The sequence below is a fragment of the Larus michahellis genome, chromosome 7, assembly GCF_964199755.1.
Source record: "Larus michahellis chromosome 7, bLarMic1.1, whole genome shotgun sequence".
Classification (NCBI taxonomy): Eukaryota; Metazoa; Chordata; class Aves; order Charadriiformes; family Laridae; genus Larus; species Larus michahellis.
In genome coordinates, this window is record NC_133902.1 from 53,327,764 (window position 1) to 53,349,894 (window position 22,131).

Genomic DNA, 22,131 nt, shown 5'->3' on the forward strand with positions numbered 1-22,131 from the left:
CTGCATTAGATAAATATTTTTAAGTGTCTTTTGGATACAGAATGGTTCATGTTTCATCAAGACTAAACAAGACACCTTTAACACAAAAATTTGTATATGGTATGAATTTTTGAAAACTATTTCACCTTTCATAAAAAAGGTAATAAAACAATATCCAAAAAAGAGACATCATAAAGTCATTTTTTCCAACAGCAGATCACAGAATGGCTGAAGTTGGAAGGGACCTCTGGAGGCCATCTGGTCCAAGCCCCTGCTCAAGCAGGGCCACTACAGCCAGTTGTCCAAGATCACATTCTGATGGTTTTTTTAATATCTCCATGGAGGGAGACTCCACAACCTCTTTGGGCCACCTGTGCCAGCGCTTGGTCACCTTCACAGTAAAAAAATGTTTCATGATGTTCAGAGGGAACATCCTGTGTTTCTGTTTGTGCCAGTCGCCTCTGGTCCTGTCCATGTGCTCCACTGAAGAGAGCTAGATGTAGCAACTGCTACATCACTTTATTTCCCTCCTTCAACACTTCCCAAATCTAGTCTTCTTTTCCTCTCATTTCTAAGATGCCAGTAGTTCATAATAATGTCTACATTTATTAGTGTAAGCAATCATTTGTCACTCATTTTCTCTTGTCCAGCCAACACACTGTAGCTCAAATCTTCCCTCTGTACTCTCATATATCATTTCACCTGGAATTCCTTTCAGTTCATCTGTCTCTCTTCCATGATAAAAATTAAGCTTCTTGCTCTCACCTTTAGGGTCCTCCCACCACATTCTTCAGACTACCACCTACTTGTTCTTTCACAAATGTAAGCTATACTTACATTTCTGTCTTTGTGCCACATAAACACAGACAAATAATGCAAAAATAAAAGATGTTTTAAACTGTGCTACAGTTGCAGTGAAGACAAGGGAACAAAGATTTTAAACAAAGTTCAAACAAAACACTCTGTATGTCTGAAATTACACTTACAGCTCCAATTCAATACTCATGCTATCTCACCTTCATTGCCACTCTGAATCATGTTTAAGGGGAAACTTTTTGTTTCCTTCATGTATAGCACAATCTCTTCTTTTCAACGTACTAAATACCATTATCTTTCTCTCAGAACTCAAACCTCTTCTAAACATGGGAAGAGAGGATAAAAACCCAAAAAGCTGTGTGGGTTATGCAAGACAAAATCACTTTTCCACCCCCAGACCTCCATTCCCCACCTGTCACATCAGCCTGTTTACTGAGTTCATTTATCTTGCATCATGGAGTTTTGAACAGTATGATCAATATTTCTGCTCTCTCTGTGAAGTGCCAGCATTTGAAAAAGAGAAGATAAGTTTAGTAAAAAAAGCTGAATGCCAAAAGCAGTATAAGATGAAAGCAGCTTCCAGGGAGGGAAGATGAAAGTAATGGGGCTGAAGGGAGAAAGAGGGAAAGGCAAATAGAGTTTTACTAGCAATCATAGCCTCAAGCGGGCAGGAAGGACTATAAGACATGATGTAACTGGAAGCGAAAACATCAGATAGCCAGGGCAGCCAGCATTAGCAGAAGAAAGACTGAAGTGGGCCAAGAATGAAGGCACAGGTGTGTGTGAGATCAGCAGAGCAGGGTGGAGCATCTATGCAACAGCTTTGTAAACATGTGAAAAGAGTTTTAATTTGCCTGCAGAGGAACAAGAATCTATGAGTATGGCAAAAGGACAATAAGCCTATCCCTTGGAAAAGGAGAATAATTTGTTCTGATCATTCTAAGCTTTTTAACTTCCCATGTCCAGCCAGTGTCCTCAGGACAGTGCAGCTACTACAGCAAGCCTAAAACCAACAGTGCTGCAGACATCCAACTGAGCTCCTACCCACGTCTGTGCTGTCTGTATTGTCTGTTAGCTCCAGTTACCAGACGGTATGTGGATCTGCACGTGTCATACCACAATTCATTATTCAGACTTAGGAATGGCACGTACCCACACAGACTTCAGAAATAAACAAAATTAATACACTACAAACAGATGGGAACATCCGCATTTGTGCTCCCCCGCCACCCCCTGCACCAAGCAGTAGTTCCTCCAAGACACTCAATGCAAGCAGAATACTTTGGGGAAAAGCAGATGCTACTGATACCAAGTGATGACTTCAACCTCCCGTGAATCCTTTGATAAGAGCTCTTCCTGGCAGGAACTACTGAATCTTTAAATAAGAGGGCATTAGTCTCAAGGAAGGGACTAGGCTGATCTTCAACTTTTTTATTGTAGGCCTTTCGGTTTTTGTTACCTAATTTTGGTGCTCTGGATAACCCTCTTCTAAAAAATGGAACAGCAGGAGTATTGTAGGTTGTTATTTTAAGCCCAATGGAAAACCTACTCAATCCTGTCCATACACTGCCTGAGACTTTTTTTTTAAACAAGGATTGAGGATCAAGGGGACAACAGATCTAACTACCGCACTCAGCCTTTTTCATATCATTTTGTGAGGCTTCTCAACATATGTTTTCTCCATAGTACTTTTGAGTATTTCTTTTGAATACAAGAAAGTTGGCAGCATAGACTTTCTCCATGAGAACAGAATTTGATGCACCATCTCTTTACGGTTACGCCATTTCTTTACGGTGAGGGTGACAAAGCACTGGAACAGGCTGCCCAGGGAGGTTGTGGAGTCCCCTTCTCTGGAGATTTTCAAGACTCGTCTGGATGCAGTCCTGAGTGATGTGCTCTAGGCAATCCTGCTTTAGCAGGGGAGTTGGACTAGATGATCTCTAGAGGTCCCTTCCAACTCTGAAGATTCTGTGATCTCAATCTGCCAGCTTGGGTCTCCCACACAGTTTTTTGCTACGGGGTGTGGAACTGGCAGAGGAAACACAGCTTGCAGAAATTCTAATGAGCCAGAAAGTGAGTACAGAAGAGTGCAGGAAGAGGAGGTCCAACAGGGCAATCTTGCAGCCTGCAGTGAGACGTGCATGTTAACCAGTCAGATGCTAACTTGGAGAAGTTACATTTTTCTTAATATTATACCTTTTAGGTTGCGACTGCTTCTCCTCCTGGCTTTTATCAGGAATAGTGTGGCCAGCATGACTAGGGCAGTGATCATCTCCCTGTACTCAGCATTGGTGATGCTGCACCTTGAATACTGCGTTCAGTTTTGGGCCCCTCACTACAAGAAAGACATTAAGGTGCTGGAGCACATCCGCAGAAGGGCAACAAAGAACTGGTGAAGTGAAGGGTCCAGAGCACAAGTCTTATGATGAGCGGCTGAGGGAACCAGGGTTGTTTAAGCTCGAGAAAAGGAGGCTGAGGGGAGACCTTATCACTTTCTACAACTACTTGAAAGCAAGTTGTAGAGAGGTAGGCGTCAGTCTCTTCTGCCAAGTAACAAGCGATAGGACAAGAGGAAATGGCCTCAAGTTGCATGGGGGAAGGTTTCGATTGGATATTAGGAAAAATTTCTTCACCAAAAGGGTTGTCAAGCATTGGAACAGGCTCTCCAGAGAAAGCCACGTGGCTGAGTCCCCATCCCTGGAGGTATTTAAAAGATGGGTAGATGTAGTGCTGAGGGACATGGTTTAGTGGTGGACTCAGCCATGCTAGGTTGACGGTTGGACTTGATGATCTTAAAGGTCTTTTCCAACCTAAATGATTCTATGATTCTATGGCTGCAGACCAATTTATGGATTGTTACGTGGTTAAACATAACTGTGGATGGCTGTGTTCCTGCCCCTTCCAGCAGCCATCAGACCTGTAGTCAACTTCTTTCACTTTGCTAACCGGCTAAACAAGTTGTTATTATTAGCACGTTGAAATGGATCAGCAGACGACCCAGCATCAGGAAGAGGGAGACCACAGCATCCAGCAGCTGGGCAAGCTTACAATGTGATTTCAACTTTAGTTCCCTTTCTTTGACAGTTAGTATGTATTTTATTCAATAATGACTGAATAGAGTCTCAAGTGATTTTCTTGTCCTGTTACATTCTTCACATAATGTTCCCCTTTGGTATGATTGCTTTTGTGGCTCCTCCTTTTCACTACATTCTGCATTTCCCTTCCTAAGGGAGGTCAACCAAAACAACCATTCAGAGGAGAGAAAAATCACCTTATGACAGATGATGTTCCTTTTTTACATTTCACTATGAAGAAGTTACAAGAAGCCAGTCTATTACCTTCCCTCGTTCCTGTTTCATGCACTGAATAATATGAAGATTAATATTTCTTGGGATGTTGGCCTGGGAGATTGTTCTCTAGCTGACAAGTCTTTCTGAATCCCAATTCCCTATCAGTAGAAAATGAGGATTTCCCAAATCCACAATGGTGTGAATAATGATAAAATCCATAAATATTAATATATAATATTAATGGATTTGGTGCTTACATGCAGGAGTAATGAAGGCTGCAAAAGCAGACAGATATCCTACCCAGAGAGAGACCTGTTGAAGTAAACCATAGCAGAACTTACTCCAACCAAACAAAAAATCTTGACATCTCAGGACTCGGTACATTATAAATAATAATAATTTAATCCAAAAAGTCAAGCCTGCAGTGATGGACACAGACAGAAACTGACACACTGTGTAGAGCGTGGTTCAGGCAAGGACAAAGACTGAGATTCCATAACCTCTCCAGACCCAGCTCCAATATCCAACCACACTCATGATTTTTTTTCCTTCTATCTAATCAGAATTTCCTGTGTTCCAACTTGTGCCCATGACTTCCTGTACAATTACCACACACCTTCAAGAGTCTGCCTTTATCTTCTCTACACCCTTCCATTAAGTACCTTTAAACTGTAATAAGATTACCTCCCAGCTTCCTCTTCTCCAGGCTGAACAAGGCCAGCTTCCCCCAGCCTCTCCTCAGAGATTCTGTGCTCCAGTCCCCTGAGCAAATTGGTAGCTCTCCATTGGACTGGCACCAAAATGTTACCGTCTTCCTTGCACTGGAGAGCCCAAAAGTGGACATTCCAAATGCAGCCTCATGACTGCCAAGCGTATTCAAATAAAGGGAAAGAATGGCAGCAGGATTTGAATGAAAAAGTTTGGTAAATGATTTCTCAAACAAGTACTGAAGATATAATATACTTCTTTTTTCCTTCTCCACCCCCCCTCATTTTTTAAAAAACTTTTTTTGTTTTTTTTAACTGACCTGGTTTCTCTTGGGATTGTATCATTGATGACACTCCATATCTTTCCTTAGCATAATCCTAAAATGGAGGTGAGAAACATATATCAAAGAAGCATACATAAAAAGATGAACGAAATCATTAGAGAGTTAACTGAGGTAATACAGAAGAATCAGCTATAATATTAAAGTCAAGAAATTGTGGTTTAGACTCTTAGAGATACACAAGTGAGAGTGTGTATCTCCTTACAGTGTGCCCTGTAAGGAGAAAAAAAATCCAACAGCAAACATGCATTAGGATCATTATTTGCAACACAGTAGTTTGTGTGAATACCTCTATAAAGAGCCTACTCCTGAAAAAAAAAAAATGAGACCTACCGAAGCAGATCCATTGCTAACTATTTCCTTCCCATATTGAGGCACACTAAGAAACCCAGCAGATCGCCTGACTGAATACAAACACAATCTCTTAGGCAAGACACAGGGGGATGTGGCCTTTTCATCCAAAAAAAGATCACAATTCTGGTTTCCCAACTAAGCCAACTCATTTCCAAATAAAAAAAGCTTTGGCTTATTTATGTTATTCTATTCAATATATGAACCTAAGTTAATTCTAAATACTTTACTTTGGGGGAGGTGTGGTGTATTCATTTCTCTGCTTTTGATGAATCGTGGCCTATGTAATTTTACAGAAGCCACCTATACTCAGAATCCCTTAGTGCTGATGCATTTTTGGCCTTTCAACCGCCAGCAAATTTTATTTTATAACAAAATGAAGTGATGCTCGTTATTAATACTTTTTGTTTGTCTCCTGAAGAAATACTGGCCTACAGTCTTTCAGCACTGATCCGTGATCTTCATGTACAAGACAGACACACCTGCCAGGTCAGCAGGAGCCACCAGTGCCCCTGCAGAAGTGGCCTGCTGTGGAGCAGCTGCCCAGATGTTTCTGTAGGGAACTGACACTGGGAAAGGGGACGGGGACAGGCCTGTGCCGTTTCTCATCGCTCAGGCAGGGCCTCCTCCACCCGCACACGCGGAGCTGGCACTGCAGCGGGGCTCTGCAAGCGCTGTGTGACTGGAGAGGGGCTAAGACCTTTCTTCAGTGAATCACGGACTGACCGGGCCCAGCGAAGGGGGGGGGTGGACAGGCAGGGCAATAGCAAAAGGCAGCTCTGCCCTTGGACCCGGCCAACACCCCGCCACCCCTCAGGCCGGCCCTCCCCACCCCGCTGCCGCCTGCCCCCTCAGCGCCGGCCCCTCGGGCGGCTCCAAGCCCGCGCTAGGCCAGACCCTGCCCCTTCCCCCTCTCGGCACGGGCAGTCTCGACGCCGCGCCCGCCCGCCCCCTCCCTCCCTGCGGAGACCCACATCAGACGCCGACGACTCTTCGCTCTCCGGGCGGCGGTCCTGGCCCTGGCCCTGGCCCTGGCCGCGGCTGGCAGCGCTCGGCATCTTGCTGCGACCCCTCACCGCTCGGCTCGGCTCGGCTCGGCCCGGCCCGGCCCGGCCACGCCGCTTCCGCCCGCCCGCCTCTCGCGAGAGTGCCGCGACGCCCGGACTATCGCGAGAGTTGGGCCGCCACCTCAGCGCGGGCTTCTCCGCCCCCCCCCGCCCCCGCCCCCGCCCCCGCCGCGCGAGGGCTGAGGTTGGTGTCGCTTCCCGCCCTGCCACAGGCGAGGCTGCGGTTTTGCCGCCCCCCTCCTCGCCTCGGGGGGCGAGCAGCGGCCGAAGCGGTCATTTTCGCCAAACTGCCACCGTCCCGGTGAGGCTCAGCGCCCCCAGCCCTGCCCTGACGCGGAGGGGAAAGCTGCCGTGCCGCGGCGGAGGTGTGCTGGGCTGGGCTGGGCTGGGCTGGGCCGGGCCGGGCCGCGGGTGGGTTTGGTCCCGGCTGACACTGCTTTGCAATCCAGCATGTTACGGCCTGAGGTAACATGTTGGACTGCGATGTGTCTAACTAACGTGCTTGGCTCAGCTTGGTAGCCCAACCAAAGTGCACTTGTGTTCTATCTTGACAGTAAACTTGGCTTGCCAGTGCTTATCCTTACAGGGAAGTGATTGTCCCCCTGTGCTCGGCACTGGTGAGGCCCCACCTCGAGTGCTGTGTCCAGTTTTGGGCCCCTCACTACAAGAAGGACATTGAGGTGCTGGAGTGGGTCCAGAGAAGGGCAATGGAGCTGGTGAGGGGTCTGGAGCACAAGTCTTTTGAGGAGCGGCTGAGGGAGCTGGGGTTGTTCAGCCTGGAGAAAAGGAGGCTGAGGGGAGACCTTCTCGCTCTCTACAACTGCCTGAAAGGAGATTGTAGAGAGGTGGGGGTCAGTCTCTTCTGCCAAGTAACACGCAATAGGACAAGAGGGAACTGCCTCAAGTTGCACCAGGGAAGGTTTAGATTGGATATTGGGAAAAATTTCTTCACTGAAAGGGTTGTCAAGCATCGGAACAGGCTGCCCAGGGAAGTGGTGGAATCATCATCCCTGGAGTTATTTAAAAGACGTGTAGATGTGGTGCTTAGTGACATGGTTTATTGATGGTTTTTGTCGGGGTTAGATTGATGGTTGGACTCAATGATCTTAAGGGTCTTTTCCAACCTAGACAATTCTATGATTCTGTATCCTGACAGCAGTTTAGTCTCCTGTCCCCTTGCCAATCCCACTGTTTATTATTAGTTAGCTAAAACCTAAAGTAGATCTGGTAATTTGGGGAGAATTAACATTATTGCAAATCCAGGTGTTTCCCTGCAGCTGAGTGCTTAAATCAATGCTACAGTATTGAGGCCAGGCTTTGCTGCAGGTGCCAACTTTCAAATGGCAGAAATCAAAGTTGCAAGCAGCTGCTGAATCCTATGGCCGTAGGTTGTTTATTCTGTGCAGGATGAGAAGAAGGAGTTAGCTGTCCTGATTTAAATTGCAGTTCTGAATTTTCACATTTGACTAACTAATCCCTCTTGTGGTATCGATTAGAGCTCTTGGTTTCCTGTCTTACCGTTGTTTGTTTTACAGCACTTTGTACTGCACTGGTTCAGCATCTCTTCTCATGGGAATCCCCTTGCAAAGTTCCCCTTCTGCCTCTGTCTCAGAGAATTATGCACTTCACCATAAGACCGCATAGCTTTCACAAAGTCCTTCTCATGCAAAGGACTATTGCAAAGAATTACGATCCAGTAACAGAGAAGGCAAATCACAGTCAGTTTTCATACCTACTCACCACAAGAAACAAAGTTCTGGTAGTAGGGTATCGTGTGGTGTACTTAAATGCTAATGTAACGGTAACAAAAACATGTGGATTTCTTACAGTGTGTCAGTTGTCTTTTCTGTTACCTGTCACTTAGAACACAAGCCCGCGCAGAACCACTGCTGAACCTTAACTAACAGACAGATGCAAATCGCGTGCCTCACCGCGGAGTAGACAGTACCATCTGTACGACAGAATGCTCTGTAATTCTCGGCATTTCACTGACTTTGCTGCGAAATTCAATCAAAACAAACCAACCCTGTAACCCTTATTTTTATGCTGGGAGCCTTCCAATAGTGAATAGCATAATGAGTATTTCCTCTGGGGCAAGTAAGCTGAAGGTGGTTCTGAAGGAAAAACCCTTTTAATATAATTAAGGTATTAACTGAAAACAAAGTATGGCAATTTAAAGGGCACTGTAGCTAATTATTCCATTGCCCAACTTTCAGAAGAAGCATTTTCCAGAGTTCATGGTCTCAGGTAATTTGTCCAGAATCCCTTTGTCTTGCAATGCAGAAACAGGGTTTTTTGAACAAAATTTTACAATACACTGAAAATAGAAAGATAAATTAATTTTAGGAAGAATTACTGACTAATTATTTCATATTTGGTTAAATAAACCCCTCAAAATTCTCCAAAATTTAATTTGGGTCTGCAGCAAAAATTTATTTTTCTATATCTATCTCACTAAACTTATTACAAATCTTCTGTTAAGAAAGCAAAATACTAGTGCAGATGATGTAGCTCATCTGCTGCCCCTTCTGTTTCATTGCACTATTATTGAAAATCATGTAATTGGGGCAGTACCTGCAGTGAACCTTAGAGTGATAAGTATGAGCAAAGCTGGTGCTGGGCCTGGGTGGGAGATGGAGGGGCCGGGGGACCTGCCGGGCGGCCAGCGCTGTCCCCTGGGCCTTCACCGAGGATTACCAAATGGAAATGACATCATGCACAGCCAATCGGGGAGGGCCCAGGGGTCCAGCTGGATGGAAGCCATATTCCACTTAAGTAACAAGACATGACATACCATGTGCTAATGCTAAATAATTTATCCCTCAGGCATATAGTGAATTGCAAAGCCAAGCTGAGGCCTGGTCAACAGTTTGTAGTTTAAATTAAAATTGGCTTTTCCATCTTAAAGGGAGGGAGGGGGTTGTCAACTGTTGTGATCAAAAGTGGAATGCAGAAATCTGGGGTCTTCTCTTCTCTTCTCTTCTCTTTTCTCTTCTCTTCTCTTTTCTCTCTTCTCTTTCTATTTATCATGCAGGAAATATCTTAGAGCAAGTCTTAAGTCACTGTGAATAAAGATATCCAACATATTTGTGAAACTTAGGCGTTAGCACCTGTAATACCCTAAACTGAAGCTACTCCAAAATTTGGTCATATGTGTATTCATGTTACAAATGTTATATGGGCGTCTCCATAGCAGAGTTGTAAATATGTCTCATTAGGAATCCAGAGGCATTTGCTTCTGCTTACACTAAAGATCACGCCCAGTCAGCCTCTCTTCTGGATGGTTTGAACTAGCAGTTCACAGAGGCTGGATATGATGTTAACCACAGCATTTCATTGCCCGCTGTTGGCTACTGGAACTCACAGCGTAGCCTTTCCAACACAGTGGTCCAGCTAAGCTGGGCCAAACCTTTGACATACTTTTGTTAAAATACAGTGCTGATTTCACTTAAGAGCTGGGTGCCACAATATGCTAAAGAACGCTTCCGCTGAAACCACGAGAAGTTGATTGTAGTCAGCACCTTCCATGGTATATCCTTACGTAGAACTTTACAAAAATGGTGGCTCAAATATTCTTTAATCTTCCAGTGTACTATTGATCAAGAAATGAACAGTTAAAATATACAGCATGTTGCTGTGAAGGAGATAGGAATTGCATTTAAATTATTTTAGGATAAGAAATTAAAAGGACCTCTGGCTTATGGAATAAGTGAGGATATATTTACTTAGTCTCTACATGTTTGGCTAGTTAAAACCTGGAGAGCATGAAGTGGTACAGAGTTAAAAGGAGCATGTGGAAAAAAATACAAAACAAATTGGTAGTGTCTCTGAAAGGTCTTCAGGGAATTCAGCTTTATTGCCACAATAGTACACTTCCCAGTATGCAATTACTTGTTGTCATGGAAAGGGATTTTGAAGATTTCTCTTATTTTGGATGCTGCAAAGCAAGCTTAATTTAAGTAAGAGGTTGCATTTTATTTTTCCTTTCCGTATTTGTTTGCTTATCTAGGTTCTTGTATGATTGTCAGGCCAGTGTCCAAATTCCCTGTAGATAACAAAAAGAGAAAAAAAAAACCACTGAAAATATGCAGCAGCAGCTAAAAAATGAATATGTTACTTATTTTTTAAGTTATGTAAGTTCATGGTGTGCATTCAGTGATAGGGAAAGCTCTTCTATTAATAATTTTCAACCTTGGCAAAAATGCATATTTGTAATTGATCATTCTTTTTTTACTCAAACATTTGTACAATGAGTAACAAAGCCTTTGCATCTAAATCCAACTAGGAACAGAATTTGGCAAATCTAATTCCTTCCTGGATTTTCGCAGCTCTACTTCCTTTAGGAAGTTTTTAGTCAATGGGAAACAAAGGCTTATTGAAAGGATTAAAGTTACAACTATTCTCTTTGTTTTAGAGCTTCAATCACGGTTTTCCTCTAGTAAACAACATTTGCAATTAATAAAACTTCTAAAAAAACAGGAACTTTGGGGAAGTACGTGCTTATGATAAGTGGCAGGATTTCTTTTAACAGAACTCTATACAAAGGTGTAGTCTTTTTAAGTTAAGACAATGATAACAATTGAGTTTCTCAATGCATTTTAAAAGTGTTCCTTCTGATAAACACAAGACAACATGCTGTACAGTCAGGGATGGGCGATACATTTAAATGGGATATATCTTGTCAACAGTTTATTGTGTCCCAAAATGATTTTAAATAGCTGCGAACAACTCACATTTCATATCATGCATAAACCTAGTAATCATGTCTTACACAATGAAATATCTACGCCCATTGGACATACAGTACTGCATATATTTATGAACTATTACCCATAAATTGTTTATTGTTTCCTTTATATGATGCTTGAAAGGGATTTGGATAGCAGTTATCTGAGCATGAATAAGAACACACGGAATATTTAATCTTTGTAATTTATCTTTTACCGTTCTTATGTCATGAAATATTTTATGAATATTTTCATGTTTATGTCAGCTATATTTTTCTTACTCGCTTTATGTGTTTACTCCCAAGGAATTATCTCCTGTCAGAGGTAAACTGAGGGAAACATCGGGACATTGTTGATGGCCCTCCCTGGAGGGCAGTGTGGAGCTGCGGGATGGTTGGGACTGACTGTTGCAGGAGACATTTCATAAACAGCTCAACTGTTGTTCTCACCCAAGCGTCCAGTTCTTTTTCTTGGGTGGCTTATGTCCAAAGGGTGCTGAAAACAGCAATCTGGAGAATAAAGGATCTGTAGTTCTGTCTGGCCCCTTAAGTGCAAGCATATTGTTGTTTCCTACGTGCCATTCTCATTTACAAAAAGCATCTTAAGCCATTGTATCTTCCTGTGAAGTGAGAGTATCTTTGCGAACCTCTAACGCAGAGTCAACTTACGGTGAAGTTATAAACCTTTAGAAACAGAAGGGTTTAATGGGTATCCTGACTCAGACTTTATTTCAGCATCAGGAACAGTGCTCTGTTATCAGTAGAATGTGACTCATGCACCAACATAAATCTGATCTTTGTGATCATCCATTAAGAGTAAGTGTTTTTTATTGCTGTCTGAAACAAACAAGAAACAGAGACGAGTCATCTAAATGATTAAATGTGACACAGAGGATGTTAAGTACTATTTTTCAGACATTTTCCTGCAGCAATCATGAGCTATTTTGTAAATAAAAGTGTGTTACTTATTAAGGGTGTTACACCAGACACTCTGCATGTATAGATTGAATCAGGCTGTGAAGATAGTCACTTACAAATTTGTAGGTTAGTGTAAATGGACAGACTGATTCCTAGAGGAAATAAGCGTTAGCATGAGAACAACAGCTGAAGTAAAATCCCATAAGCCAGGAAAAACAGCTACACAATTACACTAACAGGTGGTTGGTTTCAAAACAAATTTCAAGGTCTGACAGCTCTGTGCACCTGCTTTGAGCTGATTTCTTTTAAGGACTTGGATTTGGCATGAACCATTGATAAAAACCATAATTCTTTGTGTCTGAGAAAAGTCATCATTACCATATAGTGATGATAAACTACTAAAGGCTGCTAAAAGTAGTACTCAGCCAAAAGGTAATATGGGTCATTCTGCACACTCTGTCATTATAGCTCAAACTTTTCTCTACCAGAGAGCTTCAGGCAAACGCCGTCAGGATCAAACCTCTCCTTCTGTAAACTGAGATAATTCCATCTCACCAGGGTGGTGCGATTTGAACTAGGTACGACTCCAGCCTTTGCCTTCACCATCATAAGAAAAATCAAATTTTATTTGATAGCGGATTTTGACAAAGATATTCAACAAATTATTTTATAAAGGTTGTACTCTGTCTTCTAAATTTCTTTTAATTATTAAAATTTAATTTGGGGAGGATTGTTCTTTGCTTAGATTTGTTCTCAGTTTATAGGCATTTTTCTTGAGCCTTGGACAAAAGAAGGATGGTCATTTTCATTTTGGGGGGAGAACCCCATGCTTTTGTCATTTAAACGTCTGTACTGCTTGTCCTTTATGGATGGCTCCCACATATCAGTAAAAAATAGTATAAATTTTGAATTTGATCAGAACAGATTGATAAATGTTTCTACAGAATTGAGATTTTCAGAACAGTCTAAATACCTAGAAAATCAAGTTCCTCTAATTTTCAGGTAGTAGGATTATATACAGTGCCAAGTTTATCACATCTCTGTAAGATTTGGGCCTTCATTTTGAACACCTCACTTTGGAAACGTAACGTGTTTTTATGTGATGCAATCCTGAGTTCTAGAAATGTGTTTTGTTAGTTTCTTCTAGAGGGAGCAGGAAGAATATCATGCCAATTTTCAACTTCAAGCAACTGGTGTGATTAAATGATATGCGTACCTACAGCCTAGTGCGTTCTGGGAACACCAGTATGATCTGCACACGATGCAAACTGCAGCTACTTTCCACTGGTGTACTTCCTCTCTCCTCTTGTCTGTTGAGCAAAACTTGTCAGCATTTATAAACTTTATGGTGTTCAAGATTGTAGGGAGTGCACACAGAACTGCTGGTTTAGTTCTTTAGTCTACATTTTGCTGCTTTTTGTAAGACATAAAATGATAAGTAAATGGTTCACAGCCAGTACCAGAGAAACATATAAACAGGATGATTAACGTGGTATATCCCATCTGCTTTTTACAAATGAAAATGCAAATCTACATCATAACAGGTTTTTGTTTTAGCTGTCCTTCGTTCAAAATGACTAAATACATTACCTGACAGCAGGGTTGGGGTTTTTTTTTGCTGAAGACTGTTTCTCAGACCTTGATAGATTACTCCTTTTTTTGGATTGTTGAGGACATTCCTGTTAATTTTGCTTGGCTGCTGTATGATTTAACTATGTGATTGTCAAGGTCTTTCTGTTAGTTTTTCCATATTTTTGTATTTATATTCTAGATTCCATGATCTGTAGACTTGAACCCATCTAGTGGAAAATAAGATATGAAAGATACTAAGCTACACCACGTGGAACAGACTTAAAATGTACATCTTTCAGTTTGCTGTATCAGTTATCTAGGTTTGCAGTGGTTTTGCCTTTGCTGCAGTTATTCAGCTAATAAAGACTTGGGTGCCCTTTTTTTTTTGATTGTCAACTTAAAACACACTAGCACAAATCCAAAACCTCATCTGCTTTCCTTGACGAGGAGGAGTTAGCAAAGCTGAGCATTAGGTTCAAGAACTGGGTGCAAGGTTTTATCACTTGAAGGATCAAGCTACAGAAAAAAAAAATTAGAGATCATGTGGGTGAAGAACCTGAGGATCTGCAAAATTTCCCTAATAAATATCTAACAGCAAACCAGGGACAATAGTCTTTTCTAGCAGTGAGAAGTACCACAGTACTGTCTTAAAGTACTTAAAGAGACTGGCTGCCCACAGTACTGTCTTAAAGATTAGGTTCTGTGGTAATCTGCATTTACACCAAATTAAGTTCAATGTGAAGCTGCACCCTCAGACTGAACTACCCCTATGAATGCACCCCTGTCCATTTCAAAGTCATCCAGGTTAGCAAAGCTCTGACATTTGTTTAATCTAACCTGGCTGACCATACTTGAAATGCTCCTGTGAACAGACGGCATAGGTAAGGGTTATCAGTTTCCACTGAAGGGCAGTGTGATGAACAATTGAGAAAGAGACAGTGGGCAGTAGTTTGTGTGGGACAGCTGTTTGCAAAGGCATGATTGTCTAACAGTGTGAATCATTCTGAGAAGATGTGCATCTTTCTGCATTTGGAGACTACCACTATGCTTACTGCACTGCTGTGACTAACAGTTTCTTTATCCAGTATGAAGGATGCTTAGGGTTGTGTTATATTCTAATATATCATTAGATTTCAACCTGCTATGGAGTGATCCTTTGTCACTTTCTTAGAATGCGGCTCTAAGCTTTTCAGAAGGTCAGGACATCTCAGAACTTAGCTTTGAATGCTTTTTTCAGAGACCTGACTGTTGAAGAGTGCTCAGATTTTAAACTGAAAGATTTGACCCACTTTGGAGAGGAAGAAGAACAAATAGAACTGGAAGTGGAAAGGTCACCTTTAATAGCACATGAACTGCTTCTTAACAGGCTTTACAATTGCTTTGTTTCTTCCTCTCCTAGTGCTGTAAACATGACTAGCCAAAGGAAGACCTTAGAAAACAACTCAAGGAAGCTATGAAGTCTGTTGAGAAAGCAAAGAAGCCAGCTGGACCCGGTTAGTGTTAAACACAACATTTTCTAATACTTGTAGTGGAAATAATTTCTCCACATTTCTCAGTAGCTACGCATCACATATTTTGAACTGGTACAGTGAAGCAAGTGAGGGCATTCTCATACAGAAAGCTTACTTTTTAATGCATAATAATAGGCTGGGTTCTATTTGTGCTCTTCCTAAATCCCTGGTAAATAGACAGATGATTAATCCAAGGTTGAACAGAAGAGGAACATTTTAATACATCCTTTTTGCACTTAGACTTTAGCTACTGGACTTTTTGCTAAAAGAGACCCTCTATTTTTTCTTGATTTGGGCACAATTACTAGAAAAAGCACTTGTGTCAATGAGTTGAGAAATATGTGGGTTTGTTACGTAATGTCAAAATTCTCAGCCTTTTGCTTAGGAGGCTGTATTGTTTAGTGGGAATGTTGAATTGCTAGTGGTTTATGATATTTTATATTTGAAGAATCAAGGAGATGGGATAATATTGACAAGTCATAGGTTAAACTTCTTAGTGAGAATAAGTTTGTAGATATCAAACCTAACTCTTCTTAGTTTGTGATGTCTAAAAAAGGTGTTGGGACTAGGAGGTACGGTTGATGAATGTGGGTGGTATATCTATGTCTGTAATTTGAAGTAACCATCATGTATTTTCAGAGTACCTATTACCAAGGTCACTGTAAGGTTATGTGGCATCCATGATCCCTGTCCCTCCTTTCCTAATTGTGCATAAGTAGAAGGATGAGTTGCTCAAACAGCATGCAGTTCCTTTGTTGTCCAGGGTGGTCTGCACAAGCGTTTGCACTATGTGCGGTGCACAGTGGGAGGACTTGGTTATTTCCTGGCTTCCTGATCGCTTTCCTTTTCCTTTTGTTCCTCCACTGGGCAGCCTGCGTTGGTCTCCACAGTGTATTAAAACTTGCTTGCAGACAAACATGGTCATTTGGTACCTGTCAAAGAATGGCAGCAGGGGCAGGTGTTCCTTTGTCATTATGTTCTACCTCTTGCCACAGTATTTAATCTCTCTCCCTCAGTATTTCGCTGCCTCCCATTTGAGGTCTAAGAGACTTCTCTGATGTAAATCAAAGGATGTTTTCTTTTCCTGTTATGTCTTCAAGAGCTCAATTCTTCTTGAATACACTGACTCCCATTTGTAAATAGTAATTCTATCTCCATGGTTGGTTAGGTTATTGAACTAGATTTCTCATTCCGCACTTCATTTTTATTTTCAGTAAAGCAACTTATGGCTCTTTACATTAGGAATCAAGGGAAGTTTTTGCTGGAATATGTTTGCAAGCTGAAATGTTTCTGACAGGAAAAACAAAATTCTCACCTCTGTTAAGGGCTGGGATATATTTAGAATATAGTTTTATCTTTGTGCAGAATAATTGATCTCAAATTGGAGGGAAATTTGAATTCTGAGGTGGCATCAAGTGAAATTTAAGTCATATATATGCACAGCATGAGCAATAGAAAATGGTTCTTTACAAGAGACAGTAAAACTGAAGAGGTAAGAAGAGGGACAATGCAGATTTTGCGAAGGGAATACAAAACAAAAACCTTTTGTGTGATCAGTGTAACAAACAAGAATAATAAAAGAAACATAAAGTGGCAAACAAGAAAGGATTAAAAAAATTCAGTTATACTCGCTGAGCTGATTGATCTAGAGTTGCCTTTGTATCACTTGCCTTGTACTTTGAAACTGAAGTACATTAAACTACAAAAAAGAGAAAAATGCTAATAAACTAGATTTGACTTTGAATGTTTGAGCTGTGAAATGCCTTTGTTTCATGTATTTATTTGTTTGTGATGTTATCTACAAGTGGTGACTGATTTCTTCCTGTACAATATCCATTCACGACAACTAAAGAGGGATGGGACATTCAACCTTTGTCTTTGCAGTGAGAAAATAAGTTGTGCATGCAAAGAGAACAGACTATTTACCTTATTGCTGTGTCTGTCCCTGTGCTTCTATATGAAGCTCTCGGCCTTTTTAAGTTATAAATGTCATACAATATTTTCTAGAGTAGGTTGAATAACATTTTAAATTATGGTCTAGTGATAAAAGTTAAAGCTGGAAATTGAGGTTGACATAGAATAGCAAAGGAAAATAATCTCATTTTAACTGACTCTCTAGGTGGTACAGTGTTCTACAGAATCACTGAGCCATTACTTGATCTCTAATTGTCCTTCATTTTCCTGTGCATTCCTGATAGTGCAGGATATAAATTGTGTCTGTACTATATTTCTGCAGCTAACTTGTAAGGAATCAAATTTTTAAATTGTTGCATAGAGCTCCTCAGACACCTCTACAATTTCAGACAATAAAAGCTTCTAAAATTTAGGGGGTTTGGAATCACCCATCTCTTCTGAGAAACAGTGTTGCTATTTTGAAGGCTTTTTGGTTGATTCCAACTCCAGGACACTTTTTCTGTGCAATGTACTGCTTCAAGCTCATGGATTTGTAATTAGGGAAACCAAATTCATAAGGCTGTTCACCATTTAAAGTGTCACAGTTCAATCTTAAGAGACAGTTCATTACAGCAATAGTATTTCTTTGTCTTCACTACAGTTACAAAAAGTGATTTCTATATGTTGTTCTTACTTGATTCAACTGAAGCCACGGTCCCATCATGAACCCTGTAGCTTTCTTCTGTTCTGCTTTCTTTGTCACAAGTGACTTTCTACTTAGGTGGTTAATTGTAGGCTTGCTTTGGAAGAGTGTTGGTTCTGGCTTACTGTCTTAAAAGCGGTGGCCTTAAACTGAACAGGATATAGCCCAGAATCACTTGAAAACCTATTGCTTCCAGTAGCCTTAAGGAGGCTCATAAAAATATGGCATAAGCTCTGAAGAGAGAAATGGAGAGATCTGATTATGAATGGGAAGAAGAACTTTCTCTCCAGAGCAAGTGATTAAGCTTCATGTCTCCATTTCCAAAACCACCTCCAACAACCAAACAAGATCAGAATGATCTCTAGGATTTGCTTTAGCTATTACAATCAATGTTTTAGTTTCCTGTAGTTTTCCATTGAATAGCAAAAAATGTCTATGTTATATTTATAAAATTAATCTTCTTTTTTTCCTTCATTGTGATCTTTTCCTCATCTCAGTTGGGTTTCCCCCTCTCTCTTTTCTCCTATGTCTCTTTCTTGAAATTCCTCTCTTGATTTTCTGAGTTTGTTTCTCAGGAATTCTCTTGAGCAAAAGTACAGTCAAATAGATTAATTTTTTTAAAAAATATTTTTTAAATATTTTTTCTTCCCTTCATAGTCTTTATATGTTTTAGCCAGTTTGGAGTGGTATTACGTTTAAATATATGCATCATTAGTGAAGATCTGTGCGTGTACAACTGAGAGCAGAATTGGCTTAAAGTCTGCTTCAAAAGGAAATTGAGTAGGATCCTGCAATCCCAACCTGTTTCCCTTTCCAACAGCAATGAGCTGAATCAGAAGGGAACTAATGAATTCTGGTCGATTTCCTTCAGTGCACCAAAGCTCTTTAAACATATACTGAAGAAGGGAAATGAAGTAGGATTAGTCCATTTCCCTTTGAAGCCAGCTGTGTGTTCACAGTGCAAGTACTGGAACATTATTTCACTTGCCACTTTCTGGCTGTGGGCCAAACTGTAGTATCATCTTGAATTGATGCAAGATCCGAAAATACATAGAGAAACACATAGACTGCCTCTGGACAGTGAGTAAGAAATTGGTATCCATATGGCGAATTGGCTTGTGTTGATATTCTTCAGTTCTTTACCTGTTTGGCAAGGGAACACCTAATTTATTTATTTTTTCATTAGCTTTGCCATGGCCATAAGCACTTCTGTTGCCTTATTTTCCCTTTTAGATTGGCTTCAAGTGGGAGTGTGGATTTTTAATGTAACATTAAGACATTTTGTTGTTTCTTTAGTTCTATTAAGTTGTCTTTTTGAGGGAGAAAAGTCCCACATGTTTCATCTTATACAGAATGTGTTTGGGGAGGAAGGATGTTTGAAGAGTTGTATAATACTGAAAGTTGCGTATGTGTGACTCATGCAAGTACTATTGTTCTGCCTGTATATAGCACCTTTCTTTCCAGAAGGTCTCAAAACATTTTGTAAATAATGTGATTGCCTAGCACGTGAAACTCTCAGGGACTGAAATATCCTTTTGCTCCAGGAGGATGAGACTTCACCATTCTATTTGCATTTAGTGTTGCAGAACTATGGCTACCACACAGTTGAACAGTTCTGATCCTTTGTGTAGGAGATAAGCAAAAGATATGGAAAAGATAGCCAGAATCTTATCCACAGCACTAGACACATAAAGTACACTGGAACAAAAAGTGCAATCTCACAAGTACTGTGCCATTGGGAAGAAATGGAACATTTGGGCTGGGACCTTTTTTCTACAGAGATATTGGATCTCTGTGTCTTGCAGAGTCTTTCTTGTAATGTGTCCACATACGCTGCCCCTGGTCATATCTGTTACAGGGCACCTGCAATTCCCATGTTTTTCCATGCCACTGTGGTTTTTCCCTGTTTAATTACAGCACATTACTGAAGGCACAAACTAAGCTGACAAATGTGCTGCCCTGATGGTATAAACGAGGCCGAACCAGGCATTTACTGGTATGGCAGTGTCAGTTGGAGGTTATAAGTTTTTCACAGTTTGTGTTGACGTAGCTGTGCTGGCAGAAATTTGTAGTGTAGTGCTGACTCTGGGGATCAGTGGGTGAAGATTCTTGACTGCCCTTAAAGTAGATGCACACTAACCAAATTAGGGATTTGTAGATTAGGACTGGGACTTCAGACTTGGTCCAGAAGCGAGAGGAGGATCAGCGGAATACCCAGAGCACCAGAGCAATATTAGGCTGTCAGACTGAATACAGCGCAGCTTCTCTCTGAGGTTCACGTTTGCTTGCAGGTTGAGCGAGCTGCTGAGTTGGTACCAGAACTGACAAAAGACAACTAACATAAGCAACCCTTGTGTTAAAAAACATGCTAAGAGTAAATTTAAGAAAGCTGGCAATAAATATAAGGAAACTTGCATCTTACTCTGACTGTTTTTTACCTAATGATAATACTGTCTGTAAAAGACAGTGAATGATTGTGATTGCAGTGCTAAATTCAAACCACAAAATCTGAATCTGTATGGGCCTGCCTTTTGAGAAGATTAGGCAGTCCAAAACTAAATCCATGGATAAAGCAGTGATCTTTCTTCAGGCTGTGGAAAAACCAAAGGAATTTCTTAGTTTGCTGTTCTTTGTTCTGAGGAAAGCACAGTGAAAAGAGGGAAAACAAGAAAGGCTATGCTTGCATTCCTAAAGAGGCCTTTAAAAAAAAAAAAAACACCACCCAGGCAATGAAGAGTCAGGTAGGAAAAGATGAATGACCTTGAGAATTTACATGCGAAACTGCCCTTATGGGAGAGCTACAGGAAAGCTTAACAAGATCTCCACAAGTACTATTAACTCAGCCAAAAGCTAACAGAAAATTGTCAGTATTCTACAAAGCCTAGTGAACAGTCCCAAACGCAGGCATGCAGATTAGACATGCATGACTTCTGGGGGCCCTGAGATGGAAGGGGATGCACCCGATCGGGAGAGCGGGGAAAAAACAAACAACAAAAAAAAGTGCAGAGAATTCAGTACTCCCTAACCCTCTACTCTGGAGATGTTCCCTTTTGTATCTAAGACAAGAGAGGTAGAAATTAGGCCACAGCATCACTGGAGCAGACGGGCAGGCTCTGTCTGTGCAGCAGCAGCATGTGCTTCTTTTCAGGGAGTTGCTCGGCAACGGAATGCTGTCCGCCTGAGTAACTGCAGGAGCCCATTGAAACCCACCGGCGGGCAGAGGGAGGGAGAGAAAGGAAGAAAGAAAGGAGGAGGGGGGAGAGTGAGCTCACCATTTTAGAAATTTCTGGCAGCAAAGTGAGGGCACTGAGAATGAAAAAGGGAAAACAAACTAGGAAAGGAGAGAAAAACTCTTGCTATTCAACAGAAACTCTCTGCAGAGATGTCTAATTGTATTTCATACATGCCAGAGAGGGATCTCATTTCATTGATTTTATAGAACGTGTGAGGATGCTCACACCCAAAGAATATATTACTTCTAATATGTAGAATATACATGCTTCTGAAAAGCAGAAAGTGCTTGTGGAGAGCTGAATGCCCGTACACAACCTTACTGCAGGTAATGAGAGACATCTTCCAATGCAACTACTTGCCTTGTATCACACTCCAGGTGACCGGGCTTTCAGGCCAGTGAGCTCAGCTGCTCTTAGCCCAGCGGGACAGGGCATGTGAGCTCCTATAATGACGTCATTAAACGCTGTGCCGGGGACTGACTCTTTTATAGTCACCAACAATTAAATTGCATCGTTGTGCCAAATGACTAATTTCTGTTAGTGTGGGAATTAGTTAAATATCACTTCATCTGGGATTTTAAAGAACCTAAGGGAGTCAAGTGTTTAACTCTCACTGAATTTCAATTGCATATCTCCCAGGGAAAATTAATGAGCTGAGTCCTAAGAAGACTTGCTGTTTCCAAAGGAGCTTAAATTTATTGTTTGTTGTCCAAGTCTCTTTTTCCTCTCATTTATAGATATGGAGTATTCATTTTTACGTTCAGAAATATTTATCAGAAATTTAAGTTATTAATGATTTGGAAATTTGGAGTCCTTGCTCTATGGAACAAGCTTTCAAATGATTCCAAATAAATTCTGTTGTCAGAGTTGTTAAGTAAATAGCTGTGGAGATGTACATCTTGACTACTTTAAGAGTTAGCAGTTCACTGAACTAAATGGTTAATTCTCTGGGAAGTCAAGATCAGATTCAGGAAATGAGCACTGAAACAGCCTTCACTGGAGGCTGTTGCAGTATGCTTTCTTA

The 22,131-nt window shown here is 41.2% G+C and overlaps 1 protein-coding gene and 1 long non-coding RNA gene across 2 annotated transcripts in view; one reads left to right on the plus strand and one right to left on the minus strand.

Moving 5' to 3' along the window:
- The window catches only part of DARS1 (aspartyl-tRNA synthetase 1), a 43,337-nt gene extending 36,643 nt beyond the window's left edge, over positions 1-6,694 (minus strand). The window contains exons 1-2 of the mRNA XM_074596143.1: positions 6,459-6,694; positions 5,113-5,170 (exon numbers count right to left, since the gene is read on the minus strand). Of these exons, the coding sequence (XP_074452244.1) occupies positions 5,113-5,170; positions 6,459-6,542 (142 nt within the window). The 5' untranslated portion in view covers positions 6,543-6,694. The remainder of the gene's footprint in view (positions 1-5,112; positions 5,171-6,458) is intronic.
- Positions 6,695-6,712: 18 nt separating this feature from the next.
- Positions 6,713-22,131, plus strand: part of LOC141746852 (uncharacterized) — a 76,150-nt gene continuing 60,731 nt past the window's right edge. Inside the window, exons 1-2 of the long non-coding RNA XR_012588511.1 lie at positions 6,713-6,916; positions 15,167-15,260. This is a non-coding gene — a long non-coding RNA (uncharacterized LOC141746852). The remainder of the gene's footprint in view (positions 6,917-15,166; positions 15,261-22,131) is intronic.